At 39.7% G+C, this 16,632-nt stretch overlaps 1 protein-coding gene across 1 annotated transcript; it reads right to left on the bottom strand.

Moving 5' to 3' along the window:
• Nucleotides 1–379: 379 nt before the first annotated feature.
• On the bottom strand, nt 380–15,771 carry LOC310942517 (vesicle-associated membrane protein-associated protein A-like). Its single transcript, XM_083907917.1, has 6 exons — nt 15,628–15,771; nt 6,131–6,283; nt 5,302–5,405; nt 4,044–4,124; nt 2,274–2,459; nt 380–1,371 (listed from the first exon to the last, which is right to left on the bottom strand). Exons 1-6 carry the CDS (start codon nt 15,683–15,685, stop codon nt 1,210–1,212), a joined length of 744 nt encoding a protein of 247 aa, XP_083764043.1. The 5' UTR covers nt 15,686–15,771; the 3' UTR covers nt 380–1,209.
• Between the last annotated feature and the right edge of the window lie 861 nt (nt 15,772–16,632).

Below are 16,632 nucleotides of genomic sequence, written 5' to 3'. Positions count from 1 at the left end.
ATGTTTTTGACCATTTTTGGACGACATACTATACTATGAGGTTTTTGACCAAATTTTGGACGACATACTATACTATGATGTTTTTGACCATTTTTGGACGACATACTATACTATGACGTATTTGACCAATTTTGACCATTTTTGGACGACATACTATACTATAAGGTTTTTGACCAATTTTGACCATTTTTGGACGACATACTATACTACAAGGTTTTTGACCAATTTTTAAAATTTTTTGATGACATTCTATACTATGACATTTTTGACCAATGTTGACCAATACCCTAACCCTTTGCTGGTAAAATGCATTGCGGCATATGCACCTCATAATTCAGATGTGAAGTGTATAGCAGAGAGATGCAGGAAAAGACAGCTATCAAAACCACATTTTTTCATTTTTATTTCTTCAATGCTTAATACCATGGACATGAGACCTTTGAAGGAATATATCTTTATATAATAATCATTAATAATCGTAATAATAATAATAATAATAATAACAATGATAACATAAAGTCTGCATCGGTGCTGTGCGGAAAAAGAACAGATCTTTATTAGAACGAGGCTGGACCTGAACATTCCAAGATCAGAATTAGAAATTACAAACAGAAACCATTTGACTTTGGAGGCAATCCAGCAACAGGTAGCAAGGTCATTGTGATGGAAGTTCTTTTCTTTTTTTCTTTTTTTTGTTTAAAAGGATTTTTAAAACATTTACAAGACACCTAACATTCCATTCAACTCCTATTAAAAACAGAGAGAGAAAGAAATAAAGAAAACAATAATCCAAACTTTTGACTGCTCTTGGTAGTGCATGGTCGTCTAGGTGCAGCTTCCATGTTGACTGACATTATATATATATCCATCTCTCAATGTCCCGCCACATTACCTGTTTATTCCAGCCTTAAAAAAAACTTAAACAGAAACAGAAAAAAAAGAAAAAGGGAGCGATTGGTTTTTGTTGCCTTTCGTTTCTCAACTCTGTGTGTGTGTGTGTGCGTGTGTGTGTGTGTGTGTGTGCTAACCGTGTGAGAGATTTGTAAAAAGACAACGCCTTCAAATGATGCTGTACAGATGTGTCACTGCCCACACGACCAATGATATGGCAAAGTCAACAGAAAGACTTCTTGGGTTTTTTCCAGGCCTTTTTTTTTTATTCCGGAGCCAGGGTGGTTGACGTGATAGGACTGGCATGCATCTCCCAGTCTACAAGATGAACTTCCCTAAGAAGAACCCGATGAAGATGGCTGCTATGACAACGAGGAGGGAGGGCAGGGATGCAGTGGTGGCTTCTCGGCCGAGGAGGCTGGTGGAGTTTGTCGTCATGTGGTCTGAGCGGGGAGCCTTTCTCATTCTAATACCGTCCTCCTGTACACAGGGAATAACATCATCAAAACGTTGACAAGAATTCCACACAATCTGTACAAATCTGTACCAACAGCCACACATTTTCTCACAAAAACACACTCAAAAATATATTTGTGTGTGTGAATAAAGCACAAAAGCCTTATAATAGTTTGTATTTCCATGCATTGGGAACACTGCACATTATATTCTAAATCATAACATGAAGAAAAAATTATAAATGTTTTAACTACTTTAGAGAACATTTACAAATAATAATAACATCATGAAAATGTACAGAGGTGCCCACATTTTTGCTTAGACTGTACATGAATAATAACCTTGAAATAATAATTCTCAAACTACCAATCAACAGACAGCAGTGTGTCGAGCTCCACTCTTTAGGTGTCGGACCACAGTGTGTGGAAATAGGGTTTTTGAAAACTAGTCATTCTAGGTGATTATTGGCACTTTTCCATTATGCAGTTCCATCACTACATGCTCTACTTGACATGGCTTTGCATCAGGCATGTCACTTTCCATTACTTCTTAGTACCACCCCAAGGTGGGCGGGGTCGTCTTAGCACGGCGACAAACTGCAGCGATGTTTTAAACCAAACGCAGGAATGTGTGCACCTCATTGACGGACCACGGTATATATTTGCGCACATCGGCCATGTATGCTTGTTATAGCGCTCTTGCTTTTTTTTCAAGAATAGTGGGCTTGATTCCTGTGTCGGACGTCACGCTCATGACTGACCAATCAGTGGCCAGCAGTCTGTTGACGTCATATTTCAGTATTGGCTTAGCTAGCTTGGAAGCCCAGATCAGGTACCAAAGAAGCACCAGGTACCACAGTGACAATGTTTCTGAGAGCGAAAATGTGCATTAATGAAAGGAACAATAATCATTTACAACAGCCAGACCTTTAGTTGTCGGTTCTCCTCAACCAGCTTGCTCATCTCGGATTGCAGCCTCTTGCACTTGTCCTGCACTTTCTTCATCTCTGCGTCGTCCTGCTGGGCAGCGGCGGCACCGGTCACTGTGGCCGCTGTAGGATCGGCCTTTGCAGAGTTCATCATCGGGGCCACTTTAGTTGCCTCAATGTCATTCTGCCAGACAAGGAGAGAGAGAGAGAGAGCGAGAGAGAGAGAGAACCACTGATGTGAAATCCAGCATGTCGAGAGCCAAAGAGTGAGGTTAGCCTCTAGACGAGAGGCTCTGCCAAAGAAAGGCAGCGGCTCACAGTGCCAGATCAAAGACACCAGGGAGGAAATGCTCCACAAGTCATGTCTGAGGTGGCTTTATAATGTAGGGCAGAATAAATGACATCAGAGGGAAAATACAATAACTGACCATCAGAACGCAAGACGGGATATGAAGTTATTTTCTCTCGAGTCATAATGCAAAACCCATTCTGTTAAAGCAAAAATAAAATCACTTGTGACTAAAATAAGTGACAAACATATTCAGTCAAAAGTCAAGAGGACTGTTGCTATACAACACATTCAACACTGAGCTTTTCAGTCCGACCAAAACCCTTTGTGTGAAAGGGAACTTTTCTATTTTGCTTCTCAAGACATTACCAATGGCAGGGCTTGATGCTGACATTTCCCCAAACAGCACATGAAAAATCAAACAATTTAGGGGCACACACATTATTCTTATTTATATCTCACTTTAGAATACTGAATACAATCCTTAAATGTATGTTATATTGTATTCCATTAGATTTCATCCACATTCGTCTGTTCATCGTTCAGTGGAAGTATTATATTCAATAATAATGACGTGTTCATTCATTCATTATCCACATGAGTGGAGGCTCGTGGGGAGCTGGAGCCAATCCCAGCTGACTGTGATGTTCAGTTGACTCTTTATCTTCAGCATGCAAGACTCCTGTGTTGAGCAAGTAACTGCCTCACTGACCATTTTTGTAGTCACACGTTTGTGAGTAGATATATTTAACAAGTCACACACATCGATTTTTACTCGCACTGCACTGAAAATTCTGACTTTTTCTTTCCTTCTCTTGAAGCTACACATAACAGGACCAAATGTGTTATTGCTGCTCCTCAGTAAGCATTTTGTCATGATATAAATTCTAATATAACTCTTCTCACTACATAAGGTGACAGTGGTAGAGAGAGTTGTCTTTCAACTGGTAGGGTTCGATTCCCAGGTCCACTAGTCAACATGCCAACGTGTCCTTGGGCAAGACATTTAAGCCCAAGTTGCTCCTGACATGAACGTGTAGTAAATAGCGGTGGACACGTTTCTCTGGAAACAGTAGGGGTGTAACCGTACACAACAGTCATCCTAACTCTAACCCTGCGTCAACTGCTCGTTCTGTTGCTGCTGTAGAAACCAGCACTAGATACTTCATAAGCTGTGTCGCGACCTATGAGCATACACAGAGGCGTTTATACTCAAAGTCATTACAGCATTCGCCTCAATGGCAGTGGACATACAACCAAAATATTCTCTGAACATTGTTTTGGGTTTGGCATCATGGTTTTTAACATGAGATAGAGTGGCCTACTTTTCCACTGGTGCTGTACTTTTAACTAATTTCACATTATTGCAATGGCCTTTTCTACTGGTTTTTTTTCTTCTTTGAAAAAAGTCCATGGAGAAAATCATGATCATTTTGTGGAAATAAGCTTTTCTTTATGTGTAGGAGCAGCATAACTTACCACTTTATCATTTTCAGAAGGCAGCTCGAAGACACATCTCAGCTTGGAATCCATGAGATCATCAGGTTTTGCATCTTTCCACTAGTGGAGATGAAAAATGGGCATGTTATTCATCAAGTTAAACTGCTAGCAGCTGGAATCCACGCACGCATGCACGCACAAAGCAGTTATAACCTCAGACATGTTTTCCTACACAACAGCCTCACACTGTTTAGAAGCAAAGAAACATTGGTGTTCAGGTCTACATTTTTAAAACACACATTTTTCCAAAGTTATTAAGTCTTCAACTCCAAAGAAATGTTTTGTGATTTCATCAACACCATGATTGGGCATAGGATGATAAAAAAAAAACATTTCCCACCACGATTATCCCGACCAAAATGATTGTGATTCAGAATATTAATGTGATGACAAAAAACACTTCCACTATAATTAAAAATAATTAATTTAATAAAGATCGAGCGTAAGACAGGATCCTCAAGTTACTCATGTGAAACGTTTAGGATTCTCTCTTTTTTTAAATCACATATAACAATCACAATAAAAACTCACCATTACCTTACTGTAAGTATTGCAATCACGATGACCAATGATAATAGTACATTGTCCCATTACTTACCATTATAAACAAGTTTGGAACTCAGAGTGCTCATAAAGCATATCATTACTCTAAGTTAATGCCATAGAATGTATTTATTCATCTGTATAAAATGTTTGATTCAAGTTTGCGTATAAGGACTGGTCAACACTTTATTCCTCTGAACTTACTCCTCATTGAAGAGGAACCACTTCATGAACAAGGCTATACAGTATGAACAGATTTTACTGACTGAGCCTTTGCTGACCTCTGGTGGACATTTTACATACATTTTACTACATGCTTTCACAGTTAGTTATGGTTTTGTTACTCAGCATAATGATATAAAACATGATCATCTATAAACTTTTTTAAAAATGAATAAAACATGGCAGTTTAATTTATACAAAGTTATGTTTGAAAATTGATTTTCCAAACTACTAAAAAATAAAATACACAATACAAGTGCCCATAATTTACAGCCAACTGTGGTGAACAGTGTTTAGAAGCAGGAACGGCATCAGAAAAGTCTTTCATATTTAGTGGTAGGTAGGTAGAGTAACCATAAAAGATGGTGCACTTTCGCAACACACATGATTGCAACACATTTTATAAAATAACTTTTTAATATTATTAATAATAATAATAACAATAATAATAATAATAATAATAATAACTTACCAAAGCATCCATGTCGGAAGCATTTGGTGGAGCAAAAATCGTCTGCACCATAAATTTATGTTTACTTTTCTCGTTGGGGTCGTAGTCGAAAGGCTGCAACATGACTGTGAAAGAAACAAACGACAAATTATGGTGATACATTTTTACGTTATTTACTTTACAGATAGAAGCATACAGATGTTAAATATGTGTGTTAAATAGGGCAAGGAAATATAAATCGTGACATGAGAAAATAATACCGTCTTAGATCGTGGATATCGTCATATTGTGATAAGGTGCCCGTGTCTCAACAAGACATCGAGCTTTACATGAGAATAGACTGCAGAATGTTGAAGAAACACTGGTTGCAAGGCAGTGACACTTTCCTGTAGCCCAAACAGCTGACCATCGTACCAGTTCACTCTGCTACCCCAAGGGAGGATGCCAAAAATGAAACAGTTGAGGAAAGTTATTTTGGTACATGGAAACTGAATTTTCCCAATATGGTCTTTTTCTTTTTGTTCCAAAAAAACTGAGCACTATCTAAAACCATTTATAGCTAACAACGCAAAAAAAGAAACCCCCGTCTGTGTGAACGCGGTAAAACACAAGCAAGAAGATATCGTGAGAGATAATTTCTGTAATATATTAAGAGATCAAACCTTGTTCAGCCATTCTCGTTTGGAAATTAACTTCATCTTGGGAGCTTCTTTAAAGTTTAGTTTAGAGTTTAGTTTCAACAGCACACAGCCTTGTTTTTGCAAATATAACTCTTACATCAGCAACAACAACAACCTTTTTTGGGCAGCTTTTATAATTTTGTTCCATAAAAGTCTTTCGGAAAACTTACCAGAGATGTTAACAGTTGCTCCAGGATCAATGGCGCCGCTGTTTGGTCGCACACAGTACCTGCGTGGTGCAGTCGTCTTAACCTTAAAACATACTCTTCTGTCAGAGGGATTCTTCAGTTTGAGGTTGGTTGTTACGACGTCCGTAAAAGGACCTGATGGAGAGAAGATAAGCAAATTATAACACTCTTCTTTTATATGTCCACTAACAAAAACTGGAACTACTACCATAAATGTGTGAAACCTCCATCAACCAGTCAAGATGCACAAAAATTAGAGATGCACCGAAAATTCAGTGAGCGAAACATATCGGTTGAAGGCGGCAAAAGACTTTCATCACAGAAACAAAACCAGATTCAGATAACTTCATTAGTCCCTGAGGGGCAATTCGGTTTACAGCCAACCATCCATCCATGAATGAGTTAAAAATTGAAAAAGTGCATTAGCATTCACTATGCATTGTTAAGAATAATAAATAGACAAATAAATAAAATAAATATCATGATTCATCATGATTTTTCACTTTATACACAACACTCTAAAAAGGTGGGCTCACCCACTTTGCACGCCTCACACGTCACCCAGGTTCTCCAGCCTTTGCCACCTTGGTCTAAAAAAAAAAAAGTCTAGGGAAGACCCAGCTCGTTGTCCGATATGTTCGAAGAGATCCTCCTAAACATTTGAATAGGTTCTAGATTGATTTATTCTTTGAAACATGAATGTTAATCTATAGTATAATATAATTGCAATGCCTTGACTTTAGTGAGGTAAATTCACATAGTCCCAGCTAATAACAAAATTAGATAAAGAAAAAAAAAAAAACACGTCCGTGGGGGACGATGACAACAAACCCATAGTATAAGGAGTTGAGATGCCGCTGAAAAGTCGCTAGGAGGAGTCGGAAAGTTGCCTAAGCAATATGCATCACTAACTGAACACTACCATGAAGATCAAGGAACTCTCCAAGCAAGTGAGGGACAATGTAGTTGAGAAGTACAAGTCAGGGTGAGGTTATAAAAAAATATCCATATCTTTGATGATCTCCAGGAGCACCATCAAATCTATCATCGCCAAATGGAAAGAACATGGCACAACAACAAACCTGCCAAGAGACGGCCGCCCACCAAAACGACCGGGCAAGGAGGGCATTAATCAGAGAGGCAGCACAGAGACCTGAGGTAACACTGGAGGAGCTGCAGAGTTCCACAGCAGAGACTGTTGGATCTAGGACATAGGACGACAATAAGCCGTACGCTCCATAGGGTTGGGCTTTAGGGTAGAGAGGCCAGAAGAAACAAAATGGCACATTTTGAGTTTGCTAAAAGGCATGTGAGAGACTCCCAACATGCATGGAGGAAGGTGCTCTGGTCTGATTTCTGAGTTTTTCCTCCTTGGGACACGCCCCAGCTCCACAAAATGTCTAATGAAAAATGGATTTAATAATATTTAAGAAATCCTTCCAACAGTCCGACATAAAAAATAATTTCAGTAAAATGGCTGAGAAGCCAAAAAGGACAGAACGCTACCCTCTTTAATGACACGCTTCATCTGTGGGAAACACACAGGCCTGTAGTGTTTTGATGCTGTGGTTCAAACTAGAACTAAAAAGATTAGTTGAAAAACACCGTCAGACTGAAACTCAATTTGGCCGACATGATTAAGAGTACTAATAGAATAAAAGAATCCTTTGCTTCAAGCTCAATTCCGTTAAAATTTTAGAATAAATATATTCTTTCAAAGGGGATAAATGAAGCAACAGCTCATGAAAAAATGGCCCTGCTTTTTGAATCAATGATAAACTTTCAATATCTAAATGTTTTATTGTTTGGAATTAAAGTGAGTGAAAGTTTTTGAACCACTTTTTAGTCAGAGAAATAATTTTTAGCTTAAGAAAACTGTGTTATTTTTCAAAATTAAAAAAAATGCATTTGATGTTTCCTCAAACCTGATGGAGGGATATTACTTTGGATAAATGCAAGATATAACATGAAACATTCATTAAGATTGGCTACAACTACACCAACTAATTTCAGCGGTCTACAGAAGCAACAGGCCAAATTACCTGAAGCCATTAGGTTTCTCTACAGGTCGCTAATTCCATAAAGATGTCTCATATATTACAAAAAAAACATCTTGTGACAGAGCTGGCTTCATATTATGTCCTTAACCATGGACAGCACATCCAACTTTGATGGCTCATGTCATGTGGAGAACAACTTTACGCCAAATCAGAGATACCCCAAACTGGATCATCACAATTAGCATGGAATAAACATATCCCATGATGCGGGGTTAGCTAATATCACAGCATGCGTGCCATGGCAAGGTCAACTGATTTTACCTGCAACAGCATTTTGCCAACAGTCATTTGAGTATTTTTTTTAACCTCTTCTTCTCTGAGCCCTCTTTTTGGAGTCCCTGCTCACCTAATAACTCTGTGATTCTGCAGCGTCTTCAGTTACGCAGCGCTATAGCTCTGGCTTACCTTGGTCAATGTGGGTGATTGACAGCTCTTTATAAACCTCTAAGACGATAGAACCAGGCTCTGGTCTCCAAATGCATGTGAATCACTTCACTAACGAGTAAATGTGCTACTGTTTGACAAAGCTGCTCGTGTTACATATGATATTACCACCAATGACCTCTGCTTCCAACACATTAGTGTGTTTTCCACTTGTGGAAAAACAATATAAGATTCTTTCTGTCATTGTCGTACCTGTTTTTTTTCAAAAATTTGTGGTTTTGATGAAGATTGTTAAGAAAATTGCTTTATGAGACTGCTATATCAGTCGGCTTGAGACTTTGTCTCGTTATTAATCCACTCACTGGCGCCTATAGCATATGGGTCATCAAGCTGTATCCCATTCACCAAGGTGAATTTCCAAGCAAAACCTGCTTTATCACTAGGTGACAAGCTGGCAGAGTACGACGAAAACATTTTGCCGTCTGAATTCGTACATGAGAGCCGCCTAACTTCTCAACACTGCTACTTGAACGCTGCATGCATCCGCAACGTTTGAAAACAACCAAGAACCCTATACCACCCAGCACTAATTGGGGATGAGTGAATACGAGAGGTGACCGTTTAACTAATTGAACAGGAAGTGTGGTAGGACAGCACTGTCGTTTTGACATTTTCTGCTTCAAAACCCTCAACTTGTGATTTTTTGTCACCCATAGACAGTGAATGATGGTATTGTGCATCAGCTCAACCCATAGTGTAAGCGTGGTGAAAAAAAACCAGTGAAACACTGAAGAGCAGCAGTGCACATCAGATACACCTACACTGCTAACTCTGAGATGCTGCCTTTGCTCGGGCTGCGTTGGCAGCACCTCTCTCATCTTGTTCCATGTATGCCGAGTTGGGGTCCCCCCAGGCCAGTCCTGTTCTAAAAATATCAGCCAAGGAAAGGAGGGCTGCCCCTGTAGCTTGCTGGAGGAATCCCAGCAGGCGTTCTAAAACAGACCAGCTCTCTGATAAACACAGACCAATTTAGCTCTAGAGAACCTGTGGTCATCTTTCTGCTCCTCGTATTGCCTCTCGGAGACCTAAGTAAAGTCGAACACTTTGATTTCTCCCTGTGTTTCTGTACAAAAGTCACGTCGTCTCCCTTTCAATTAAGTTAAATTTAGTGGTTTAGATTTGATCAAGCTTACATTTAATTTCACGCTGGATGAAACGGGTCAATGATAAATCTCTAACGTAACCAAAATACACTTTACTCCTTGTAGATGAGGTTCAAAATCAGGACTGTAATACAGTACTGCTTGCTAGCATAACCTGCTAGCAAGCAGGGTGTGCTCCTACTTTAGCAGTAATATAAGTTTATGTGTGCGAGAGCATGTAATGAATGAATGAATGAATGAATGAATGAATGAATGAAATTAATTCTACTTTTTGTGAGTGCATAATGCTTCAAATAAAATTTAAAATGTCAACCTAAACCAAGTCTAATATGATCCTACGGACAGATTCCTTAAGTTTATATTATATTTTTGCTTTATAATTTAAATTTCAAGACATTAGCTGTGGCTTTATTAATCGTTTCTTATACAGCTATATACAGCATTAGTTCAGTTGATCTTGAGCAAAAGTAGAAAATACTAATAACATTACGATTGAAATTAAGCACCAAAATCAGTGCACAACCAGGTATGAGTTTAATGTGATGAAGGAAAATGTAAACCGTGTGACTGGCCAGTAAAATCCAGTCTAATGAGAGTACACATTATTAAACAGAATGAGGAGGGCAAAGTGTACACTTGGGCTAAACTCTTGAGATCCTCATTTAAACCTCCACATATCCAAAACAAATTGATTAAATTGACTACTGCAGCCAGACATCTACAAGGCCAAGGTTTCGTTTCACATTTGGAAAACAATCCCTGTTGCTCCAAATGCTTCACATACTTAAATAAAGAAACAACAATATAAAATAAGAAACATATAGCTGGAGCACAAGCTGATGACCCTGAGCAATGGTTAGGATGCATCACAACTAGAAAAAATGTCGACAAAAAATTTGTCGACATGAATCGGTCCTTTTTTTCCGTTGAAGCCCCGTTCCAAACAACCTACTAGATGAACTCTCACTCCAGTCCAGTGGTGGCGGTAAATATGCACTAGAACGCCATTGCAGAGACGAGTGAGTTTAAAACAGAAGAACTCATAACAATGGCAGCAGCAAGCTGTAGCGGGAGCACCGAGGACCAAACAGCAAAAAACACATCTACGGTCTTCAAAAGTGTGGGAATTTCTTTTGCCCTTAACTCTTCTAACAATGCGGTTGTTTGCAGACTATGTAAATTTACCTTGGCGGACCACAGCAGTACATCAGCGATGTAGAGCTGCAACTAAGGATTATTTTCATAATCGATTAATCTGTCGATTTTTTTCTCGATTAATCGATGAATCGTTTGGTCCATAAAATGTCAGAAAATGTTAAAAAACATTGATCGGTGTTTGTCAAAGAAAAAAGCTTCAAACCAATTATCGATTATCAAAATAGTTGGCGATTAATTTAGTAATCGATTAATAATCGTTTCATCGATTAATCGTTTCAGCTCTACAGCGATGCATAAGCATTTGAAATGAAAAAACCCTGGAGCGCCGTTTCAGGATGGCAGCAAAACTCTGTATCCGCTGATGAGTTTCCCCCTTCTCCCTCTTGATAAATGTTTGTTTATCAAGCAGTCGCAGAAGTAAACCAAACATAGACAGTTGTAATAAATGTTGATATTTTAACAACAAATGTTTTGATATCCATACTGTGGGAAAAGTTACATTGATGAAGTAATGTGAAATAATCTGAAACTGAAAAACAATCGTTAGATTAGTCGTTAGATTAGTCGACTAATTGAAAAAATAATCGATAGATTAATCATTTGAAAAATAATCATTTGGGACAGCTCTAATCCCAACCTGAGGTTAAGGGCCAAGGCCCAACCTAGGCCTATTTTTTTAGACAAAGATACAGGTAGCCTTACAAAATCCTACAAAATTGCCCATGATTAAAGGAGCTTGTTATTGCCCTAACCGTAAACTGTCCACATTTTGCTGGAGAACACCTTCCTCCACCTACACCTCAATAATGAAGTCACATAGAAGACATGACAAAACCTTGTCCTTATTTGAAGCAAATAGAGACAGTTGCCATGTAGCTTCTTCTTTGCAGCCTGTACCATCATCAGGTGAAGGATATGGAACGTAACAATGTTTAAGGTGAAGCAATTTCACATAGGATACCTCATCACTAAAACTAAATAACTATACCCCACCCTAAACTATCCTCCTGCAAGTCTGGTATTTGAACTGGTGACCTTTCTAACAATCATGTCAGGTCCAAGCTACAACCACAGCCCACTCATACTAAATCTTAACCAACAAACAGCCTCATAGAATCAGCCAAACAATACGTCCAGAGATTCTTGGTACTTTGTAAGACACTGGTACATTCAGCAACAATACTACAAGTGTCTCAGTGACAAGGAGAAATGCAGATGTCCAACCTGGACAAATAAAAAAATGCAGAGAAGAATTCTAGGTCAAAATGAACAATAGTTGTATTGCACTTTTCAGTTACTGGGACTGTTTTACAATACCACCAACCAGTTTTGTAGTAACCAAGATCAGTCTTGATCTCTTCTTGAAGTTCTTGGTCTCGTCTCAGACTCTTGCCCAGCGAAGACCACAGGGGGCAAGTAACCCTTAGCAGTTATGAAAAAAGGCTACCTGTGCCCACCAGGGTTTACGTTAGCCAGCACACTGGCCAAAGAATTGCTGCCGGCCAAAATGTCCGGTGGAAAAGTGAAAAAAAAAAAAAAAATTCAATCAACTATTAAATATTAAATATTCAGATGTTAACAAGCATTTTTTTTAATTTTATCTTGTCGAGAGTTTCCTGTGTTATTATGTGGTCTTGTGAGCGATGCAGTGCAAATCAAGCTCTGGGTAATGAGTGCATCAGCTTGATGATGAACTAAACAGGATTTCTAGACCTAAACAGACGTCTCTGGGCCAGTTATTTTATTAAGAGGCCAAGGGATTTTGGGGAAATCTACCCTGACTGGGGTAAAGCTGGGGAAGATCACCACCATAATTCTTGCTCCAAAACTGAATCAAAACAGCCCGAAGAAGCCGCCTCACCGAAGACAAAGTCACAAGGTTGCTGAGGATCGCAAGTTGTCAAAGTCTTGGACAATTCTGATTTCACAAAAACAGCCAAACACTTGTATGTAGGTTTATCTAGGTTTACGGAAAGTTGCTAGATTTGTAGCTAGTCAATTTATTATTTTTACCATGCCTTTTTTAAAGTCACTGGGGATCTGTAAAGTCGCTAAATATGCACATGGAAAAGGCATGAAACGTAAACAAACAGACATTATTTCCTTTTCATTCTGTCTCTGTTTACTGTTATTAGAGCCAATGCTTGTTTTCTCATTATGGAGAGCCACCATCGTGATGCCATGCCCTCACCCTGTCAGACAAACTAGTCTCTTGTAGGTTACAGGCTAAGTCTGGTGTGTGTGACACGTGTGTGTGCTGTAGGAGGTACGAGACGTTAGTGTTGCGTGCAACACCAGAGAGGTACGAACGCATTATTTAAAAACCAGGAAGTGTATCGTCATTAGCAACATATGCAGATCTCACAGGCTGTTATTGTTGTAAATTAGACTGTGACAGCAGGATGATTTAAATTAGGGATGCACCGATTAATCGGCCAGTGACCGGAACCGGCCGATTTTCACGTGATCGGCCGCAATCGGCGACCGGCCCACCAGACAGAAATACTCCGATTTTAATAAGCCGGTGAAATGCACCCGCATCGCGCAGCATCAGCAACACACGTGCACGCGGTTACACGCACATGTAGTAGAGTGTAGGGCTGGGCGGTATACTGGTAAAGTCGGCAAGTTGACAAAAACTGCTACCGCACACACCATGGTTGCCGCTTCGTCTTTCCTCATCGTCTCTTTCACTTCTTGTTACAGAGGGCATGGAGTCACGTGACTACACACGCTGTACACAGCCGAGTGTCTTAAAGGGACATGAACATAGTGATAGCCTGCCTACATACACACACAGCCAAAAACAACTTTTATTTCATTTTATTTTTCAATTACCGAATATATCGACATGGGCAAAATTACGTCGATTATCGTCTTAAATTTGGATAACGATAAATTTTTGATATATCGCCCAGCCCTAGTGGACAGTGATCAAAATGCAGACCTTTTTTTGTTTTGCCCTGGTTGACAGTAGTGATGGGATCGGCAGTTCATTTGAGTGTAGGGAATCACTTGAATCAGTTCATTAAAATGATTCAAAATATTTGTTCACCGAATCGTTCAGAGCTTAGCAGGACCCCAGTGCCCTGCTACGTGACTCACCTCCTCCCTGAGTGCAGTACATTCGCCGTGACGTGCCCGGTGGAGATCAGGGGTTAGTCCGGTTCCAGTGTCAATGGTCTTCGCGGTCTATTTTGGTTTGTTTAGAAATATGCGTATGTGAAAGCAAACCGTAACCACGTCTGTTTGCAACATTGTAACATTTTTCGGACTGGTGCAGACCAAAGCAATCGAACTACAGGTGTGAATTCACCCTTGGTCTCAATTGGTGTTGTCTCGGCTATAACAAGGGGCTTGGGTAGGAACACATCCCAATTATACCAATATCCAACCACTGCTGTGTAATCCATATCAATATTGCCAGAGTGTTAGGACTACAGAACAAGAATACATAGACAATTAATAATTATTGTTAAAAACACTCTGGCCAAGTTGACTCCCGGTAGTGCACATGGATTGACGTGACGTTGCCAATCGCTACCACGTTGGCAGATCACTAGCTTGTGTTGGTTTCCAAAACTGTTCTTTATATTAAAAAAGAAAACATATAAAATATATTTCAAGACCTGTGGATCGACTTTAAAGTTATGTGACAAATCACACACAAAAAAAAAAATGCTTTTCTCTGAATCGTTCAGTCCTAGACACCAATACTGACAATCACACATCAACATAATTATGTACCACAATCAAGTCATAAGTCTCTTACATGTAAATATAAACAACGGATGGAAGCACAGAACGTCACCAAAACCACTGCATTAGAGGATTGACAAGTCTGCCAAATGCAAAACAAGGAGATAATGATACAAGAAGAAAAAAGGAGGGGACAGTAATGTAATATAACGAATGCCAACTGCAGTAAAACACCAGCGAACAAGCTAGCCTAGCTAACGTTAACCAATAGGCTACTGACACATCACTGAGCGTTATCAGTGCAAGTCATGCAATCAGTGGTGATCCAATGTGTGCATTTCTTTGGTTTCTTTTGATTAGGGAAACAATGGCGTCGATTAACACACGTTTACACGTTTTTATTACAGCTGACAGGCAGGAGAAACCAACCAGCGTTAGCCAAATGATGCTGGAAATTAGTATTGATACAGTTGTGCACTAGTTAGCCAAGTTTGTCTCCCTAAACACGATTCATTTACAGCAGCTTGACATGGCAAAATGATGCACAAAAGAGGTGTGTCACAATAGACGCGTAATTTGTCGCTAGACAAAAAAGTTAATTTCCTCCAGTATAACGTCCGGGTTATGAGCCGTAAGCATAGTTCGCTGGTGCTGACGCTGGAAGAGCAACATGGTAGTAGCTCATATTTCTGCTGAAGTGTTGAGTGTTCAAATAAACGACATTTTCACTTGAAATCCGAGTTACAAGCACATGTGGTTGACTCGCATTCCTCTGTCACTTCTACGGGTGTTGTCACGACTGGCAAGCCGTCTACACACACGCCGAGTCGGCTTTATCCACGTCACTATAGTACGAGGCTATACAGCGGCCCGCCTCGTCTCTGGCTAACTTAAAATGGCGGTGAATGCTAGCTTGGTAGCTAGCCAGTTCGCTAGCGGCGAAATTCGCCTCTGGAAGGGAATGTGAAATGGTCTCAAACGGACAACTCCGTCCAGGAACGTTTCATTCACCTACCTTTAAATTTGAGGTCGGAGGGAGGGTCAAGAACGAGGATCTGATCCAACTTAGACATTTTATAGCGGAGGGGATGCACTTGATTTCGGTATCGGGGAGTAGCTGACAAGTGGAAACCGTGGGTCCCCTGACGCCACCACTGAGTCAAATGCTGACTGAGCTCCGTGTGTGAACCACTGTGGCTACTAATACTGGAACGCGCGCGTGCACGGCGCTGCTGCGCGCCCTCGTAGCTCAGCAACGGATATGATAAGGGTACAGTAAAGTAGTTATGCTGCAGAGGAAAAACACGAATACTAACCTAGTTAAACTAACTATTTGAGGATCAACAAACAGTTATTGATTTTATTTAGGTCAGGTTACATATAAATACTGTATTTGGGTTTAATACACAGCATATGTTACAGAAGATCACCCCAAGTGCAATAAAACAAAAATAAATTGGAACATAAAAGGCCTGGTTTCTTCCAGTCCTTCATCCAGCTCATGCAAGATTATTCCATCGAGACCAAGTCCATCTATTGATGAAGCCACTTCTTCACACTGACAGCCAGGTATCCTCACTGCAGTGAATGGGTACATTCCTCTTCAATGGCAAAGGAAAGTCATATTTTTATGTGAACATGCATGCTTGCATTCTATCTCCCCTTTAGTAACCCTAACACAGAAAACAGTAGGGGAAGGCTGTCACTATTATCATTATATTAACATTATACTAATCATCATTATTATTAGATGGGAAAATATTAATTGTTTAGATCCCCTATTTCATCTGTTCAACAAGCAAAAACTCAAAAATGATTGATGGGCAGCATGTTAATCCTATTTCACTAATGTAATCAAATAAACATTTCCTCTCTGGAGTGTGTGTGTGTGTGTGTGTGTGTGTGTGTGTGTGTGTGTGTGTGTGTGTGTGTGTGTGTGTGTGTGTGTGTGTGTGTGTGATCTTGTCTTTCTATTCCTTTGCGGACCAACCCCTGGAAATTCACCTTATTAGTGGAGACA

This window comes from Microchirus variegatus, assembly GCF_963457635.1.
Source record: "Microchirus variegatus genome assembly, chromosome: 21".
Taxonomy (NCBI): domain Eukaryota; kingdom Metazoa; phylum Chordata; class Actinopteri; order Pleuronectiformes; family Soleidae; genus Microchirus; species Microchirus variegatus.
Note: the sequence above shows the minus strand (reverse complement) of the source record. Positions and strands in the feature narration are given on the sequence as shown.

Coding starts and splice junctions, on each gene's coding strand:
- LOC310942517 (XM_083907917.1), bottom strand. CDS start 15,685: ATGTCTAAGTTGGATCAGATCCTCGTTCTTGACCCTCCCTCCGACCTC. Junction 6,284..15,627: donor CTCCGACCTCAAATTTAAAG/GTAGGTGAATGA, acceptor TCTCTCCATCAG/GTCCTTTTACGGACGTCGTA. Junction 1,372..2,273: donor AGGAGAACCGACAACTAAAG/GTCTGGCTGTTG, acceptor CCCTGTGTACAG/GAGGACGGTATTAGAATGAG.